General features: G+C 39.5%; 1 protein-coding gene across 3 annotated transcripts in view; it reads left to right on the top strand.

The window, feature by feature from the left end:
- The first annotated feature begins 584 nt into the window (after positions 1–584).
- The window catches only part of atp6v1h (ATPase H+ transporting V1 subunit H), a 65,699-nt gene continuing 45,803 nt past the window's right edge, over positions 585–20,480 (top strand). The window contains exons 1-5 of one of the 3 annotated variants that reach the window (XM_052023685.1): positions 585–637; positions 3,995–4,127; positions 9,315–9,414; positions 12,317–12,406; positions 20,116–20,229. In XM_052023685.1, the coding sequence (XP_051879645.1) occupies positions 4,024–4,127; positions 9,315–9,414; positions 12,317–12,406; positions 20,116–20,229 (408 nt within the window). In that variant the 5' untranslated portion in view covers positions 585–637; positions 3,995–4,023. Of the gene's footprint in view, positions 638–3,994; positions 4,128–8,079; positions 8,099–9,314; positions 9,415–12,316; positions 12,407–20,115; positions 20,230–20,480 lie in introns of those variants that run through there. The other 2 variants (XM_052023686.1, XM_052023687.1) reach the window with 2 other exon arrangements.

The raw sequence follows: 20,480 nt of genomic DNA, 5'->3' as shown, positions 1-20,480 counted from the left end.
AACTAGAGAGCCCAGCGCATTTCAACTCTGGGAGTCCAGGAGTGATGCAGCATTCGACATACCCATGGAATGTCTGGGAATGGAAAATCTATGCCATTTGTCACACTGTAAATATTGTATGCTTGGTGCAGTGACTGATGACAATGCAAAGTCCCATATTTTATAGATGTATATTTTATGAATAAAGTAATTTTGGGGGTGGAAAGTGACCTTATCTCGGTTGCCCTACACCTTGTCAATGAATAGGCATACTACAATACGGAAATTTAAGAAAACTCGGGTTGCCCCGCCGCCCTAGACCAGGGTAAGTTGAGCTGTATTCTGTTACAGGCACTCTTTTTAGAAAGAGCAAGTTTATTGTCATCCCTACCAGCATATGATGTATTTTTGTTGTAAGTTACCTAATCCACGTGGGAGATAGAATGGTTGAAAGGCGCCTAAGCAGTTGCAGAGTGGAATGCCTGTTTCTGTCACGCAGGAACCTGCTGCCGGCAGGTTGGAAATCAGCCTCAACCAGATCGGGCTCGACGCGAACGCGACCCTGCCCCTTTAAAGAGCGGCGGGATCACGTGACGGATCACATGACAGCGCGTGTGTTCGGAGTGTTCCACAGTGACGCGGCCGCACCGGTTCCGAGGTGAGGCTCGAGCCTTGGTTCGGCTTTTACTTCTATTTTTTGAAAAAAAAACGGAAAGTCGCGCGCGCGGGCGCGCGGAGCCGGGCAGCGCGAGCCGGACCCCCCGGAGGGAGGACGGGCGGTGGGTAGGGGTCCGCGCCGCCCGCGCGCCCGCCCGCGCGCTCCCGCCCCGCGGCCTTGGCAGCGCCGCCCGGCCCGCTCTCAGTGTGCGGGGACCGGCTCCTCCAGCTCCCTCTCCGCCTGGCCATGCGCGGTGCGGCGGCGGCGGTGTAGCGAGTGGTACCCGACCGGCCGGGCCTCCCTCCTGTCAGCGCTGATGCAGTCCGGAGCCGGGCCTCTCTGCGAGTCCCCGCTCACCTCAACCTGCTCCAACCCGCTTTCTGTGGATGTGGCTCATCTCCCGTGTGTTTTGTCAACAGTGCTGTTCCTAAGGTCATAACGGTGCATCTGATTTCCGCGGCTGTTGATGCACCACATTAGTTCCAAGGTGTCCCTTCACTGCACACCCAGATGTTCTTTGATTAGTAAACGCTTATTGGCCGTACTTGTGATTTCCAACCCCCCTTCCCCAGTTCCGCAATGAATCGTATTCACTGCTTTAAGATCGTGACTACTTTAGAAGCACTTCATTAGCTCTGAAGTTTTAGTTTATCCTTTTATTTAAGTTTTGCATTTCTGTTTTGTTTTACTTGGCCGCTCATTGTTGGTTATTAGCTATCGAATTCAGCATCATTGAAATATCAAGTGTTGTTACAAGAGGTATAAATAAACATGTTAATTGCCTCAGTCCACTAGAGGAAGCGATCAACTTGCAGTGAACGTCTCCAATACTGTATTTGGTGGTGAAAGGGAAGCATTGCCCAACTTTTTATGGGATGGGAAGCAGGGGAGAGCACTTCCTTTCCACAAGGAGCACTGAAAGAAACGCCTAACGGGGAATTGCAGTAACTGGGGCAGGGGCAGGCAAAGTGTGTCCTGTGAATCAGAGTGCACAGAAGTCAAAGTACCACTGTCGACTTGTGGACAAAAATCCAGCATCTCCTTGTAAATTGGTTTATTATTGTCACGTGTACTGAGGTACAGTGAAAAAACTTTATTTTGCATGCCATCCATAAATGTTGTGACAACATTTGTGTGAGAATTCCAAATTTTGGTAAAGGAAATGGAAAGCTCTGCATTATATTTATTTAAATAAATGCAGACTATTGTGTTGAAAGTATTTTTTAATTAAAATTAAGGCATAGAATAGAAATTCAGCCTTGGTTGTGTGCAAAACTGTGCACACATAATGACAGCTGCATGTTATACTTCTGAAATCTGGAGCAGAATCTTCGATGTGGTGTATGATGGGCAACTGCTACTTTACTGAATGAAGGTGAATTTCTACCCACCTGATACCACCCCCCCCCCAAATATATAGCACCCTAAAATAGTGCCATATTAATCACACTAGTGGCTAGATGCTGATTTCTATTGGCAAGGCCAGTGCTCCTAACTCTACCTCAGTTTCTCAGATGATAGCACAGATATCTTTTTTGATAATTGTAAACTTCAAAATCTATAATTATATTGCTAGAACCTTTTTATTCATTTGAGATATGGGCATCACTGGCAAGGCCAGTATTTGTTGGCTATCCTTAATTACCCATCTTGCTCCACCATGAACCATTGCTGTTTGCCCAGTTAAGGTAGTCACAGAGTGCAGTTGTTAAGGAGTTCATGGACTTGTAATGAGAGCAATGTCACTGATGGTTGAGATGAGGACGTTGCTTGGAGGAACAGTTGTGTCAATAACTTGGGCTGAGATGACTGGTCTGTAACGACTGTCTTTCTTGATGTGAGGTTTGACTCCAGCCAATCCCTGGATTCCCATTGACTTCAGTTATGCCAAGATTCTTGATGCGCTGTACTGTCAAGTGGAGTCTTGATGACAAGTGGTGTCTCACCTTTGGAATTCAGTTCTTTGATCCTGGTCTAGACCACAACTGTACTAAGGTCTGGAGCTCTGGTGACCTGGTGAAATCCTGAAGTGGGGATTGGTGCGCAGGTCATGGGTATGTGCCACTTGATAGAAGTGCTGATAACAACTTCCATCCCCTTGATAATTAAGAGTGGACAGATGGAGCCTTCCTTGTTGTGGAAGGTAATTTTTCACATCGTCTAGTAGTTGCCAATGTACTCTAAACAGCTTGTTGTTTGGTCCTGTATGTTGCAGTTGTAGTATATATGTAATATTTACACCACTAACATTCATTTTTTAAAAATCTAATGTCAAATAGAAAGCATGTTTGGAAGGGAGCCTGGTAAAACCTGAGTAAATTTTTTTTAATAGAGCCTTCATTAATAAATTCTATGTTTAACGGTACTAAATGAAATCTAATTCTCTGTGTTTAACTTTAATTTGAGATCCAAAATAGATAATTTTATTCCAAATGTTAATGGAAAAGATTTTCAGTGGACTCTAACATGATAACTGCAATCTGTACCTACAAAGATCATTGCTCATGAGTATTTACAAATAACATGCTTTGTTCTACACTAGCATGTCATACATTCTGTATAGTGCTCCTCTTTGTAAATAGGACAAAATATGAGCACGTTTGCAAAGAAGATTTTTCACGTTTCCTTTTTTTTAAGATTGAAGAGATATATTGAAATTGCACCCAAAACTTCACATTAGATGGTTTAATAGCTACATCTCAGTAACAGTAGGTAAGTTTTAGAAGATGTAAAACAACATAGATTCTGGAGAATTGCTAGATTGATTGGTCTAATAATTTTATTTGCCCAAATGTTTTTAACGACATTTGTCTAAGCCCTGATAATGGAGGATCATTTTCTGTTTGGGCTTTGGTACACAAGATTAAATAGATCATTGTACGAAAGAATCTGTTTTGGTGCTAGGTATTCCCCAGTAGGTCTTGTAGTTATTATCTGTGGTTCATTAGAATATCAGAGAGCTCATTGGATCAGTGAATTTGCTCTGTATGTCTGTTGCTATTCCATTCTTCTGGAAGTATTAACTTTGGAAGCAGCTGAAACTTTGGGACCTCCTTGCTTACCCAAGAAGTATACTATTACTGGATTGTATTGTATTAAAGACCAAAACAGTACAGCTTTGAACCTACAATGAGCAGAACAGCAGATGTCTAAATTGGTTAGGAAAATTTTAATGCTGCTGTTTATCTTACCTTCTCCACCCTCCCCCCACCCCCCCTTGCTTCTTGTCCAGATAATAAAATGGAATATATTGCAGTGCTGGGAGGACAAACGCAAGCAAAATTGGAAGGTTTACCTGCAGCTAGATTCCTGCTGGATGGTAAGGTTGTTGATATTAAATATCTTCTTGTCTTTCAGGCAACTTCAGTAATCGGTAGCTGAAGAAAATGGACATCAGAGGTGCTGTAGATGCTGCAGTTCCTACTAACATTATTGCGGCAAAAGCTGCTGAGTTCGAGCAAAATAAGGTTAACTGGCAGTCTTACCTTCAGTAAGTATGTCTCTATTTAATTATTGATCCCAGCATTGTCCACCAGTGGTCACAGTCTCCATCTTTCCCTTTTAAAAATATACTTATTTTGACAAATTGATGACGTTAAGCAGTCCTACTTTGATCTTCCCCTGACTGAATATTCTTGGCATTTTTTGACATAAATGAATCTGTCATCTTAATATACATATTTGTGAAGATGGAATGAAGATTGGTTGGAAGAACTGGTTTAGTTTTTGTATTGGAGTAAGTTGGCTATGTGGACCAGAGTAGGAAACATGGATTTGTTTGGTGGTTGAAATCTGGAATGCACTGCCTGAGGAGGTGGTGGAGGGGGTACTCTAGCATTAGTTAAGTACTTGAAATGCAATGGCATAGAAGGCTACAGGCCAAGTGCTGGGAAGTAGAATTAGTATAGATACTTGATAACGGCCATGGATGTGATAGGCTGAAGGTCCTGCTTACATGCTTTTTGTTTTTTTTTAATCAAACCCAATAATTATCCTCAACAATATGAACTGTAGACTTGTTGAACTCTGAAATATAGCAGTTTTTTATATGATCTCTAGCTGTTTTTCTCAGTGACTATTTTATCTCTTTACTGAGTACACCTTCAGTTGTCTTTCTTGTATTGCTGGGTGAATAAAAGTTCTACAAAAAATGCAACCTCAGCCTTTTTATTATTGGGTATTGCAAACTTGGTTCTGTGTTTGCATTTGTGCAAAATACTTTTATTCCTTCCAATTTTTTTTTCACTGCAGTATTTTGCATTTTGTTTTACTTCTGAAGCAAACACCTTTCCAAGAACTCCTCCATGTGATATATAGGATGAATATTTAAAAAATAGTTACTCAAGACATATTTGCTTTTATTCTTTCCTGCTACACCTGATCTGTTTGCATCATCATTTTCAAACTGGCTCTTCCCATATCTTACATGGTCCAGTTTGTAAATTACGTACATGAACACCAGCTTTCAAATTGAAAAGTAATTTACTCATTGCTAAAGAGGATCCAGTCGGTCTAAAATGGTTCCCTAGTGTGCTGTTCAAAATGAGGATACTTCTGCACAATTATATTTGTGAAATGAAAGAAATTAGCAGTTTTTCTCTGTCATGACTCGTTGGTTTCTGTTTCTTCAGCTCAGTTTTTCATCAAGTAGCTCTGCTTTGTTCCCCGTTAAACAAAAAACAACTTGCATTCCTTGTTCTTTTCCTATACTTGGCTTCTTGAGTGTTTAACTCTTTGACTTCATTTTTGTCTTGCCATTTCTACAACTGATTTACTCCACTAGTAAATCATCAGTCATCCTACCTTGCAAATGTAGAAGTGGATAAACTCTTGGTCACAGAATCCATTTTGTTTTAAATCCATGTAGTGTAGAAAAGTAAATTTCAGAGAATATGACTAAGTCTACTGAAGGCTTGGCCAGGAATGGTAAGGAGAGGGAGGAGAATGCAAAAAATGTCAAACTTTTAAATATCAATAAGTATGCAGGTAGGAATAATTGATTGAGGACACTGCTGGGGTTAGGGCTATGGAAAGAATTTAAATTTGGAAACTGAGATGCAGCGTAGCTCAAGGGTGATGGTGGTGCTGGGCAATCAGAACTCGGTGTAGGACGGTTTATGCAAAGTTGCATTTTCAACAATTTGGAACTGGTGGACCATGGAGGATAGATGTTTGCAATGATAAGCCATAAATTATGCTTGGAGCTTGTTTTAAAAAGTGTTGAACTGAGACTACAGTTTCAGCAGTCAGTGCTATTTGCAACACACAAACATTGGAAATAAAAACCCTCAATACTCCTGTGCTTGCCAATGCAATCAAATCAGTCAGGAGAACATGATAGTCTATATCTCTTGTCATCAGAGTCATTTAATTCAGAATTTTCTTTTGGCGAATTCACTTTGAGACTATCAGCTTGTTAGGGTCAAAATTTGTTAAATCTGAATTGTCAGAGTTTTGTAGTCTTTTGTTGTAGTCCTTAAACCTAGCAATATAATTCAAAAGCCTCTTTGCTTTGTTTAATGAAAGAGTGTAAGCCTTTTCATCTTTAGTAACTCAGTTATTTACACATTTTCCATTTGTTACCTTTCATCGGGTACCTCTGGATGATATAAACTTGTAATTTTTTTAATTCAAAGTGGAAATAACATTGAATTAGAAAACTATGCCCCTTGCACTTTGATTTTTAAACAAACTCCAAATGACTTGGTTAAAATTGTTTTGGTTCATTTTATAAATGGCAGTATATGTGAATAAATTCCTTGCCATGTAGAGATCCATAAAGGTCTGTTTTGGCTTCTTTAATCATTATTTTTAGTAGTGGTGTCGAAAATCTAACAAACTGTGTGGGAGTAGGAGGTAAGTTTATTGAATGCAGTTTTTTAAAAAGTAATTGGTTTATTCAGTAACGACTGACACGTCTAATTTTAGCTCAAACCTGGTTACTGTCCATCTTTGTTATCAGCAGATGAGACTTGTTTCATTATATATATCAAATCAATAGTAGACGGTTAGCACCAATCCCCCTTTTATATTGATGCTCAATCAGATTTACTCCCTTCACTATAACCTTTTTTTTGTGATTTCAGTTAGGTATTGAATTTAGTAGTTATTTTATAACCATTTGGGTTTAAATTTTGCAGTAATTATTTTTCTGGTGGTTATTTAGTTTATTTCTCAAGAAGTTAAATTGTTTTCTGTTGATCTTAATGACATCTCATATTGACATTTTATCATGTTACAGAAAGTCATTAGTTACCCTTCCAGCCTCTGTCTCAAAGCCTCCCCACCATCCCCCCCCCCCCCCCCCCCCAAAAACCTGGTTCCATCTGCCCATCATTCCCACCTCGCCTCATTCCTACCATCACCTACCAGCCCCTGTCTCGCCCCTCCCTCTTAGCTCTTTATATTGGCTGTCTTTCCTCTGCACTCAGCCTTGACACAGAGTTGTGACCCAAAACATCAAACTTCCCTTTGCCTTCACAGATGCTGCTTGACCCACTGAGTTCCTCCAACAATTACAGAGGACTCATTAAAGATTCCTTGTTATGCTGCATGATGTCATTTTTAATGGTAACACTCAAGCCAAAAGAAAATAGACCAATACCTGTAAAATTAGATCTAACTAAGCTTCCCAAACATGGTCACAGCTAGAAAAATGGAAGGCTTGGGCTTTTACAGTAATAGTAGTAATCTGTCTAATTTTAAATTGGAGAAAGGGAACTAGTCATATTTTAAGTGTCTAAATTATCATAATAGCTATGTATCATAAGAACTATGTGAAAGGATTTTGAAAAGTTCAGTCCTGTATAATAATAATCTTGCTGCTGTTGAAGATTAGCCATGCACTAACTTTTTCTGTTGGAGTGACATTCAGGTGTACTTTGAGTGTTTAACTGCTACATAAAATTTGAGGCCTGTCACAATTTTATGAAGCTAGTTGACATTATCCTTGAGTAGCTTTAGTCTTTTACAGGTTACTGGTTTAAAGCAATAACCATACAAAATTAAAATGATATGGTCAAATGGGTATCTGGTCAAATAGTTCACAAAAATTCTTTTGAATCTTCAGAAAGGAACATTCTTTGTATATCTTGTACATCAGATATAATGTATATTATTGGGAAAATTTCCAAAGCTGAAGAGAAATTCAGTGAAGTAAACATACCCCCTATATACCATGCAAAATGAAATCTGTGGACAATGAATACCAGTTCAATAGGTTAACTAGAGGGTGCTTGTCTGCTTTCCTTTTTTTTGGCATCCTTTGAATTCTTACCTAGAGTTTGGGTCTGTAACATTTCTTGCAGTAGTTGGTGACAAGGCCCTGGAATATATATGCTGCCCATTGGAACCAGAATTGGTACAAAACATGAGACATCCCATTGGAACCAGAATTGGTACAAAACATGAGACATTTGAAGGATTCTAACTAAGTAAGACTGCTCATCAGTGCATATCCTAGTAAGTGTCCAAAGATTGCATTTCATAGCACATGTGCTAAAGTTTGGGACTACTGATAGATTTGAAGAGCTACTGTTGGACTCCTCATGGAATAAGAATTGCCTCTTGAAATCTGTGCCAGTTCATTTCTTGTGTGGAATGAGTCCCCATGGGGATTGTTGAGCTAAGATTTAGAGGTAGAGAAGGAAGGTAATTGAAAAGCAAAAAAAAAATGTGGACACAAGAAATCTGAAATAAAAACAAAATAATGGGGATACTCAACAGGTCAGGCAGCATCTGTGGAGGGAGATACAGATTTAACATTTTGGATCAGTGAGGAGGGCAGTATGTTTCTTTAAACTTATCTTGCATTGTTTTAATTTGTGATTTTTAACTTTTTAAATTTATTAAAAGTATTGATTTTTTTTAAATCACAAAGGTGAATAAACTGTGACAGCTGGTTATCATGCTCCCTAGTCTAGCCAGATTATTAACACATTGAGTTCTTTTAATGAGAAACATCCAAAGACTATGGAAATATCAAATTTGAAAATTAAAAAAAAAGCCTTGAATACTTAATTTTAAAATCTAAATCAATAAAATATTGTTCATCAAAGCCTTTTTCCTGTATTGAAAGGAATGGGAAGTGGTCTGTGCTAGGTCCATGCTGGTACAAGATGTTTTTGTGGATTCCCCATTTATAGGTGGCAGGGGATTTACCACAGCATTGGGCTACCATGATAGACTTGTCTTGGACCATATTTGGGGAAAAACTAAGATGAGCCATTGGCTGTATGAATTCTAGGTTAACATGATAATACTAAATTTGCTCAAGATAATGCAGGGAAATGTCAGGACTTCCTTGGAAATGCCAAATTTATGTTTTCTCCCCACTGCTCCTTCCCTCCCTGCTTTCCACCCTGCTACAAAACAGAAATCTTTACCATCAAGTTACGTTAGTCTCTTTTTCATCTGTCTTTCCATCAGTCTAAATCTAGTCCCGATGAAGGGTTTTAACCCAAAACATTGACTGTCCATTTCCCTCCATAGATGATGCCTGACCCATCAAATTCCTCCAGCTCCTTTGTGTGTTGCTGTAGATTTCCAGCACCTGCAGACTCTTGTGTCTCCATAGAAGTTATTTTGTCCATATTTGATGTGTGTAGAGTTCTAATCATCCTTTTGTGCATAGTAATTGATAATTCAAATGTATCTGCTAACAACTGTGTCTTCTCAGAGGCCAGATGATTTCCAGTGAAGATTGTGAGTTCATTAAAAAGTTTGAAGCTGCTCGTACAGAAGATAAACAGCGGATTTTGGATAATGAGGGTCACCAGGTAAAATCTGGACTGTGTGCATTTATTTTTTGTTTATCATTATAACTCAAAACTTACCTGGATGGAAAATGTCCATGTCGATGGATAGAATAGTGTTTTACATTTTAACTTTGTATTGAAATACACACGATATGTTGTTCTTAAACTTGATACAAATACAAGTTTAAGAACATCATATACCATGTAGATGACTTTAAATATATTGTTGTACCAGCCATTGCTGTTGGTTGTGAGTTGATTATTTTTTCGTTTGCCTTGGTAGACATCAGAACTGACGACCTGACCAACCCTAAATTGGGTGCTGCTACGTGAGGGAGTAGCAGGGCAGTAATCAAATGACAAGTTAATAGAGAGTGGGGCTCTTTTGTTAGAGCAGTGAGGATGCAAGGTATTTTGAGTGAGTGGATCAGTTCTTGGGGATGTGCAATGTTGTTACATTCTCTGAGAAAGACAAGACCAATGTGACCATTCGCAAAAAGAAGTTGTTGATAGAGTAGGGGAACGTGGGAAGCTGTTGCAGTCTACAGACGTGTTCCCCTATAGGAACACTGTGAAAACCTTGAAGGAGAATTTTAATTTTGCACCTTCACAGATCTTTGAGAGTTGCAAGATTTGGCATGAGAAAATGGTTGGCAAATGCATGATCAGGCTAAGGACACTGCAAATAGCTATGATTTTTTTTGGATGGAGTACTGTGGGATTCCTTAGTGTGGTAGGCAAATGAGTGAATTCACATGAAACTATTTAACATGCTTGACTTACTGTATGAAAGAGAGTGCAGAACAGCTGCTAGAAGGATGATGCTGTTTTTTTAAAGAAAAAGTAAAGGAATTTTGCTCCAGGCACTATATCAAGATGTAAACTGGAAACGAACCCACTGACTTGATAATAGCTGTGTGGTCATCTTTGTAGCTGAGTTATGTGGACGCCAACCAGCAGGTCATGTGAGTAGCAAAAGGGGATGGGGGAGGCTGAGTCATGTGGTTGCAAAAGCTTGGAGGCCTTGCCATATATATTGTGGGAGTCAGTTGACCACAATGCCTGTTGAAGTTAGGTGCTATTAAGTGTCACAAATAGAGGATGAGAGGAAAGAAAAGGTAGAGGGCGCTCTCCACAAGGCAGGTGTGCTGATCAAGGTGCAGGTAGCAATACATTAGCTCTTTTGCTGATGGCATTTGAAGATCATTCGTGTGAAGAGGAATGTGAAGATTGGTCTATAAAGTGAGCTAACCAGCTAAAAGAGATCTTTCTGGGAGGAAGTTGTTATATGTTAAGGAGAAAGAGAAAAATTTAAGTGGTTATTGAATCAAGGATTTTGATGAAACCGCAATAGCATATCGATAAATGATATCCCCAGAGGTGGGTTGGTAATGTGAGTTGGCAATACAAACAAAGATTATATGTCCATGACATGAGAAATATCAAGAGCATTCTTTGAAAGCCAAGGGTTTGTAGTACTCGCCATCCACATTTAGCAGCATGTAATGGACAAATGTCTGTTTTGCTGAGAGACAGCAATTAGAACAAGTACTTTCCATTATTATAGCACTATGGCACTGAAACAGAAAGGTGTCCATTACTGAAATACCACCATGAGGTTTTGAAAGAATTTGCAAAGGAAGGTAAGATGTCCCAGAGTGAAAGACAGGCTAAGTCAACAATGTCATTTGAAAAGTGATTCAATTGTTTTTTAAATTGAAATAGTTGCAATGATTTAGTTAGAGTCATTAACCTGTTTGAAAAGTTTTGGAGAGCTGGTTCAGTGAAATTTCAAACCTATGGTTGTGCCATTATAAGAATCTACAGATAGGAGAGGAGGCAAAATATAAAGCACAGGATGTTGTAACAAGATAATTTTAATTGGATCTGGCATGGGTGTTACTGCTGTAGAAGAAGAAACTGAGAGTTTTGGGAAAGCACTCTGTGTCAACAAGGCCTTTGTTTCCAGAGTTGCTGCATGACCTGAATCAAGCATGGATTTTAGTTGGATGCTTTGAGAGAACTGCAAAGCAATGTGAAGTGGTTCTAAGATGCCAAATATTCTATTTAAAGATGTCACAGTAGGCATAAACTTGCTGATGTTGGCCTATTGTATCGTTATAGATTGAAGCTGGTTATGCCAGAACTTCGAAGACTAAAGACAGTCCAGAGAAAGTTAGAGATGATTTTGGGACTTTTAAAAAGGACAGCAACAGAAGTCAGGATATGAGACTGTGAAAATATAGGTGTTAAAATGGAGAGCTCTAAACGACCCATGGGTGTAATTGAGTTCATGATAACCGATGTAAAACAATTAAAATGTATAATCGTATCTCCTGTTGAAGTTGAATGTTATTAACCTCTGTTGAGTTTAATGTTAACATTTGATGTTTCAAAAAACTTCTGGCTGGCTTCCTCCCAGGAAGATCCCCCTTAGACCTTATCATTTTTTTGCCCAAACTAAAATATTCATTTTGAGGAACACTTTCAATGTGGCAAGAAAGAACATTTATGGAAAGTGCACTGGCATAATGGGTAATATCCCTATTGTTTTGTACAAAGTTAGGCCATAAAAATACCCATGTTCTGAATTTTACCTTGGTGGAATAAACATGTGGATTCTATCTGTTAATAAGTCATTCGAGTTTCAAATTTTCATTTGTTATTCCTGGTCTGAGACAAACATATGATTTTGTTTCTTCAGTAGATTTAAGTCTCTAGTTCTCAATATTGAGGGGAAAACAATCTGAATAGAACTGAGTTGGTGTGTGATATTGCCCATTAGTCATTGGGACTAGTCTTTCGAGTAATATATTATTTGTGTATTGTATATTTTTAAATGTTTACAAATTTGCTACTTCAGTATTACTTTTGAAACCATTTTGTCCTTATTGCTTTAAGGGTCTGTTTATTCCTTTTTTAGTGTGCCAAAACCTTTTTGAATTTAATGACCCACATTTCCAAGGAGCAAACTGTGCAGTACATTCTGACAATGATTGATGACATGTTGCAGGTATGTATACAATTGCAGAATAACTTCATTGCCTAAGTTACACGTATTTTAAACCATGTCTCTGTTGTTGAGGCATTCCTAAAGTCACATGATGAATTTGAAGAATTGCAATGTAAGTGATGAGGATTCACTTTGAATGTGAAAAGCATAGAGATATAACATCAGGTAAAATTGTTAAAACTAAATATTCACTGTTCACTTTAGAAACAATTGAATTCTGTTATCTGACTTTAGATCTTCAGCTTTAATTCAGGAGAGTTGTTGGATAGTTTATTCAGAATAAATACCTGAATTCTTAAATTATTTTCCATAGTATGTAAAATGGGACTCTGAAAAAATATTCTCCATCCTCTCTGGCACAGGTTTATACTGTATTCAAATACTTTACCCAAACCTCTTTAAAGAACTAAATTGCGATTTATTCAAAATTTTCTAAAAATATATTCGAGCTCATTTTCAGAATTTTCTGCCTTATGTTGATTAAGTGAATAACTCAATTGTTTTATGACTCCAGTGAAGTAGTGGTTAATTTCACATTAAGTTTCATATATAATTTCAGAGTAGGTTAGCAAGATACTTCATAGTACAGAGCATCATAGCTGCTTCAGCCCTTACTATTAATCAACGCATTCACTTTGTCCTTTGGTGTAACTTTGTACATTAGCCAGATCCCAGATTTCACTTGTTTCTGAATCGAATCCTTAGTCATCCACTATCATTATGTATTGATCAATTTTTTACACAACTTTTTAATGTTTTTGTTTTTCACCAGTATAAGATGCTGCCATGCCATGTTTTTGGATGGACTTTTAATGTTAACAATATTTATCCATATATGATTGCCTCTACCTTGCCTGATTCCAAGGCTGGAAAAATTCATTCCTTTGAAACCAGGGATTAGCTTTGTATATTTTCTCTAAATTAGGTCTTAATATGTATCTGGTGTCTGTTTTATTTAGAAAGAATTCTATTTCCTAACCTAAAACTGACCAGTTTTAGCATCTCAGTCCTGTTTAATATTGGTATCGATAAAAGATTGAACTTGGACCTTCTAAGACTACGCAGTTTGGCACTGTTTCTGGTCATCCTTTCTTTCCTGAACATCTGGCTCTATCCATAGTCATTTTCATAGTCCTAATACCATTTTAGATAAATTGTGTCAGAAGGCTTATACTGAACTACTAAATAAGAAAAGTAAAGACCTTGTCGAACAATGAAATAGAGGAATATACTTTCTTCTATTGGACTTTCATCTGTTGTCCCTGATTCCTTTCCAGGTGCTGCCCACATCCTAGACATTGAACCCTTGTACTTTCTGCCCTTGTAACTCCCTTCACTCTGTTGAAGTTTCCATTATCAAATTCCTTAAATAGCCAGAAACTTTTTCCATGTTTTAAACTCCAGCCAAAATCACTTAGAGTGTAAATATGTCCACTTCGGGAGAGGCTATATATATTTTTTTCTTCTTCGGAATTTTTATAAAGTCTTATGATTTGAATTTGGAATTTTACCTTCTATTCCTGCAGTCCCAACATCAAAGGATCCTGAGTGGAACCACTAAAGTAACCCCATTGCTTTGCCCTTAAAATAAAAAGATGCTCTATGTTCATACCAATATAACTTTTTCAGATTTTAATGTCCTAAAGAAAAATGTCTGCACCTGAAAGATATACTTGTCTTGGAATCAGTGCAGCTTGTTCACCAGATTGATACCTGGCATAAGGGGTTTGTCCCATGGGAGAGGAAGATTGGTACCTACTTATCCAGAATTTCATTGAGACATAAAGACCTAGAGAGGGATTGGTAGTGTAGATGCTACGAGGCTGTAGATGTAGACCTCAGGAACTAAGCAATCATAGTCTATGGATAAGCAGTTGGCTGTTTATGACAGATGAGAAATTTTATTGTAGACAGGGTTGCAAATCTTTGAAATTTCAGAAAATTGTGGATGCTTTGAGTATGTTCATTGCTGAGATGGGTAGATTTCAGGATACTAAGGGAGTCAAATGATTAAGCTAGAATATGGGTGAGGCGTAGGATCAGCCATTATTGAGCGGACTCAGAGAACCAAATAGCCTTCCATTTCTATTCAAATTGTTACTTCTGGCATTGGTTTATTATTGTCACCTGTATCGAGGTACAGTGAAAAACTTGTCTTGCATACCAATCATACAGGTCAATTCATTACACAGTGCAGTTACATTGAGTTAGTACAGAGTACATTGATGCAGTATAGGTAAAAACAATAACAGTACAGAGTAAAGTGTCACAGCTACAGAGAAAGTGCCATGCAATAAGGTGCAAGGTCACAACAAGGTAGATCGTGAGGTCAGAGTCCATTTCATTGTATAAGGGAACCGTTCAATAGTCTTATCACTGTGGGGTAGAAGCTGTCCTTAAGTCTGGTTGTACGTGCCCTCAGGCTCCTGAATCTTCTACCTGTTGGAAGAGGAGAGAAGAGAGAATGACCCGGGTGGGTGGCGTCTTTGATTATGCTGGCTGCTTCACCAAGGCAGCGAGAGGTAAAGACAGAGTCCAAGGAGGGGGGGCTGGTGTCTGTGACATGCTGGGCTGTGTCTACAACTCTCTGCAGTTTCTTGCGGTTCTGGGCAGAACAGTTGCTGTACCAAGCTGTGATGCATCCAGATGGGATGCTTTCTATGGTGCATTGATAAAAGTTGGTGAGGGTTAAAGGGACAAACCGAATTTCTTTAGCCTCCTAAGGAAATAGAGGTGCTGGTGAGCTTTCTTGGCCATGGCATCTATGTGATTTGACCAGGACAGGCTGCTGGTGATGTTCACTCCCAGGAACTTGAAGGTCTCAAACCTCTCAACCTCAGCACCATTGATGTAGACAGGTGCATGTACACCGCCCCCTTTCCTGACTTCCCTGTGTTCCTGGCTAATGATGTTGACCTCTTCAACTTAATCTCCATTAGGCCTATTCCTGTTCTTATGTCTTTATTCTTTATGTTTTTGATTTTGATGAAGACTGTCACAAAATTCATAAGGCTTCTGGCAAAACTTTTTATTCAAGAGTTTAATTATATGAAAGTGGGTACAGATATTTTGAGTAAAACTTGGCACTAGAAGATATTGTGAATATTCTGGCGTGAGAATGGAGTGAGTGGCATCCTTTGCTACAAATTAGCTTTTCTAAATTTCTATCTTGGTGTTTTTACTGTATTGCATTTATAAATCAAATGCATCAACAATGTTACTTGTAGCCTTGCCTGGACTAGGGAGTTGTGCCACTTGGCATTGTTAATATTGTGAACTATAGTGAACCTTGTGTGAAAATTCAGTAGTTATAGTCTTTTTGCATATCTTCATAGTGTTGATCATAATGAATCAATCTAAAGAAAGACATTAGAAAGTTAAATTTTACTATAATCGTTCTCATTTTTTAAATGCAGTGCCATACAGATTGGAAATGGGCCCTTCTGCCTGAATGGTCCATGTCAACTGAGATGCCTGTCCATGCTAATACCATACATTTGGCTCATATTCATCTATTCCTTTCCTATCCTTGTAACTTTCCAAATGCTTTTTAAACGCTATGATATACCTGCCTCTATACCACCACCTCTGGTAACTTGCTACGTGTACCCACCAGTCTCTGTGTGGAAAAACTTGCACCTCAGGTCTCTTTTAAATATTCACCCGTCGCCCTCCCCCCAATGTTAAACTTATGTCTTCTAGTTTAAGACTCCCCTCTCCTTGGAAAAAGACTGTGAATATCTACCCATCTACCTGACCTAGCCCCCTCATAATTTTGTAAGCCTTTATAAAGTCACTCTTATGTGCTACAGTGAGAACAATCCCAGCCTATCCAGTCTCTCATTGTAGCTAAAACCTTCCATTCCTGGTGAATCTCTTCTACACTCTAGTGCTACCACATCCTTTCAATAGTGTGGTGACCAGAAATGCACACAATATTCAGTGTGGCCTAACCAATGTCTTGTACTGCTGTAAAGTTATGTCCCAACTATCATACTCAATACCTTTGCCCATGAAGGCAAGCTCAGCACCATTTTCACTACCCTACCCATTTGTGACTCATTTTCAGGGAGCTATGAATTTGCACCCGAAGGTCCCTCTCTACCTCCATGCTTCTGAGGTCCCTGCCATTTACTGTACGTGTTGAGCCAGTGTTAGACGATCCAAAATGCATTATCTTATATTGTCTGGATTAAATTCTATCTGCCACCGCTCCACCCAACTTTCAAGGCAACTGTCCTCTCTATCTACGACTCCACCAATTTTCATGTCATGAGCAAACTTCTTCATCAGATCACAGACATTCTCGTCCAGTCATGTGACAAACAACAAAGTCCCAGCACAGATCCCTGTGGTACACCTTTGGCCACAGACTTCCAATCAGATAAACAATTCTCTACCACCACCCTCTGCCTCCTAACCACCAAGGCAATTTTGGATCCTGTTTGCTAAAACACCTTGGATCCCATGTGCCCTAACTTTCTGGATCAGCCTACTGTATGGGACCTTGTCAAAAGCCTTGCTAAAGTCCATGTATACTACGTCTACTGCTTTGCCTTCATCAATTTTCTTAGTAACCTCCTCAAAAAAAAAACTCAAGTCAGATCCATGAGGCAGGATTTCCCATGCACAAAACCATGCTGAGTCTCCCTAATCAGTTCTTGTATTTCCAAATGAATTCTATCACTTAGAATTTTTTCCAGTAGTTGCCCTACTACTGACCTAAAGCTCACTGGCCTTTTGTTTCCTGGCTTATCCCTACTACCCTTCTTGAATATAGGAAAAGCATGAGTTATCCTCAAGCTTTCTGGTACCTTGCCTTTGGCTAAAGATGATGCAAAAATATCTGTCAGAGACTGATACTGCCAGCAATCTCCTCCCTTGGGATAGATTTCATCAGGCCCTGGAGATTTGTCCACCTTAATGTGCATCAATATCTCTAACGCTTCCTCTTTTCTGATGCACACATGTTCCAGGCTGTCAGAGTACACATCCCCTAACTCTCCACATTCTTCTCCCTGGTGACTACTGACACGAAGTGTTCAGGATGCCACATGCACTCCAACCACACAAAATATTCCCTCCCCTGAGGGGGTCTACTCTTTCCCTGGCTACCCTCTTGCTTCAAATATATTTGTAAATGTTGGCCAGCACCACTTCATGTTCTCTTTTAGTCCTTCTAATGCTTAACATCCTCTTTAAACCTCGAAGGACTCGCTTGATAATAATTTCCTATACTTGAAAACTGCTTCCTTATTTTTCCTGATCAAACCCTCAATTTCCTTTGTTAGCCAAGGTTCCCTAATCTTGCCATCTTTGCCTCTTGCCTGTACATAGACGTGCTAAATCTGAACTCTTACTATTTCACATTTAAATGCCCCCTACTTTTTGGATGTTTTTCCCTCCAGCAGCTGCTTCCAGTCTACTTTTGCCAGGTCCTGTCTTGTACTGTTGAAGTCAGCCCTCCCCTATTTTAAGGCCTTTACTCAAGCTCAAACCTCATTCTTTTCCATGACTACTTTAAAGCTTACCGAATTGTGGTCACTGTTCGCCAAGGGTTCCCCTATAAGCACTTTTACCTCTTGCTCATCCTTGTTCCCTAAAATAAGGTTGAGTACCACTCCCCCCTGCCCCACCCCCATAGGACACTCTGCATTCTGCTTTTAAAAACCCTCCCTGGATGCTTTTAACAAATTTCACCCCATCTAGGCCTCTTGCATTAAGGTAATCCCAGCCAATATTGGAAAAGTTAAAATTACCTGCTACTACAACCCTACTGCTTTTTTATCCTTCTGCTATTTGTCTACGTGTTCTTCAGAATCCTGTTGACGATTTGGAGGCCTACAGTACGATTCCATCAAAGTGATCTGCTCCTTTCTTATTTCTAATTTCTACCCATATAGCTTCATTTGCCAATCCCTCCAGGATATCCTCCTGATTACTGCTGTAATCCAAACAACAAATTTCACATCATACAATTCAGTGATAATAGTTCTGATTCTGTAATGCTCTCCCTGGTCAGCGGTGCAACACCTCCCTTTTTGGACCCCCCCCCCCCCCCCCCCCCCCACATTACTCCTGAAAAGACTATACCCAGAAATATTGAGCTCCCGTTCCCTCAGCCACGTTTCTGTGGTTTCCACAATATTATAATTCCACATTCTCAGTTTATCTTACCTGCAAGGCTCCTTGCAGTAAAGTAAATGCATTTAAGCTACCAGCCCTCTTGTGCTCCTCTCACCCATCTCTGGATGCTCTGCCCACCAGCCATGCCTGCTCCATTTACTATATATATGCTTTTCTCTCCCCTCCTGCTATACTGTCACTTAGAATTTTTTTAATTGATGCTTTGCCAATTGAATTTCATTATTTTGTCCCTTATTCTTGGGAACATTTTTACCATTACATATCCCTTTCAAATGCATTTCATTTGAAAAACCTCGCTGTTTCTAAAACTTAATACTACTAAGATGGTACTGAAGATGCATTGTCAGTTTAGATTAACAGACAATCTGCTGGATAAACTCAGCAGGTTGAGCAGCATCGGGGGGGGGGGGTGGGGGTGGTGGTGAATTGTCGAAATTTCAAGTCAAAACCCTGTTTCGGGACTAAGAGTGGAGCGGGAAGGTGGCCAATATATAGAGAAGAGAGGGAGTGGTGAGATGGGGGCCAGAGATGATTGGCAGACTGATCATGAAGGATGACAGGCAGATTGAGCCAGGTAGGGGAGGGTGAAGGGTGGAGTTGGCAAACAGGCAGGTGGATGATAGATGGAGTAAGACAAAAAAAAAGGTGGAACCAGGAGGGGGGAGGGGAAGGTGGAGATAGCTGTTGGAGGGTGATATGCAGGGGAACAAAAATGGGTGATGGCCTTGAGGCAGAGTATGGGAAAGGGAACTAAAATAGGGGGACTGGAGGAGCATCAAAAGGAGGGAGGGGTTATGGTAGGTAGAACCGGAGGTGAGGATTACCTGAAATTGGAAATTTCAATGTTTGTATCATCAGGTTGTAGACTGCCCAGGCAGAATATGAAGTGTTGTTCCTCTAGTTTGCATTGGGTCTCACCCTGGTGGTGGAAAAGGCTAAGAATGGACAGATCGGTGTGGGAAAGGGAATTGAATTGGCATACAACTGGGAGCTCGGGATGACCATTACAGACAGAGTGCAAGTGCTCTGTGAATCGATTGCCTAGTCTGTGCTTTATCTCGCTGATGTAGAGGAGACCACATCAGGAGCACTGAGTGCAGTAGACGAGGTTGGAGGAGGTGCATGTACCTCTGGCACCTGTTTCACCACTTCCCCTCTTTTTATACTGACTATCTCCCCTCTCCACTCTTTGTCCTGATGCAGGGTTTCAATCTGAAACGTAGATAATTCCTTCCCTGCCCCACAGATGCTTCCTGTAGTTGATTGTTGCTCCAGGTTCCAGCATCTGCAGTCACTTGTGTCTCCATTGTCAGTTTAGATATTTGGTATTTACCTGTGGTTGGGAAAATGAGAGGTTCGGCTACCATGCTGGACTTTGATAATGGTGTATATATTTTACAAATTATAATTAGTGTAAGTTGTCATCTTATTCAGTTGTATGTTGAATGTGTTTTGTCTGTCATCAGTTTAAGGAAAATGTACAGGATATATAAAATATCTTCATCTTACCTTTGAGAATAAATGTTTCATGACATTAATGGCATGGTGTTCACTTTAAACAGGAAAACCACCAGCGAGTCAACATTTTTTTTGATTATGCCAAAAAAACTAAGAACACTGCCTGGTCCTATTTCTTACCAATGTTAAATCGACAGGATCTATTTACTGTTCATATGGTGAGTAAGAAGAGTTATACCATGACTTTAGGAGAAGTTGCTCCCAAATGTTAGATTTGAGAACTTACTAGTTGATCTTTTGTCCCTCATGGATTTGCATAGCTTGAGTTATTTTATCTCCACTGTAGGAAGGTTTTGTGTTAGATGAATTCCAGTTTACTCACTTGTATTATTTGAACATTCAACACAAACTATAGAGACTTGATCTTGCTGGAATGATTTTACAATATTATGTACTAAGCATATTATCA

Source organism: Pristis pectinata, chromosome 9 (assembly GCF_009764475.1).
Source record: "Pristis pectinata isolate sPriPec2 chromosome 9, sPriPec2.1.pri, whole genome shotgun sequence".
NCBI classification, from domain to species: domain Eukaryota; kingdom Metazoa; phylum Chordata; class Chondrichthyes; order Rhinopristiformes; family Pristidae; genus Pristis; species Pristis pectinata.
This window is presented reverse-complemented; position numbering and strand designations above follow the sequence as displayed.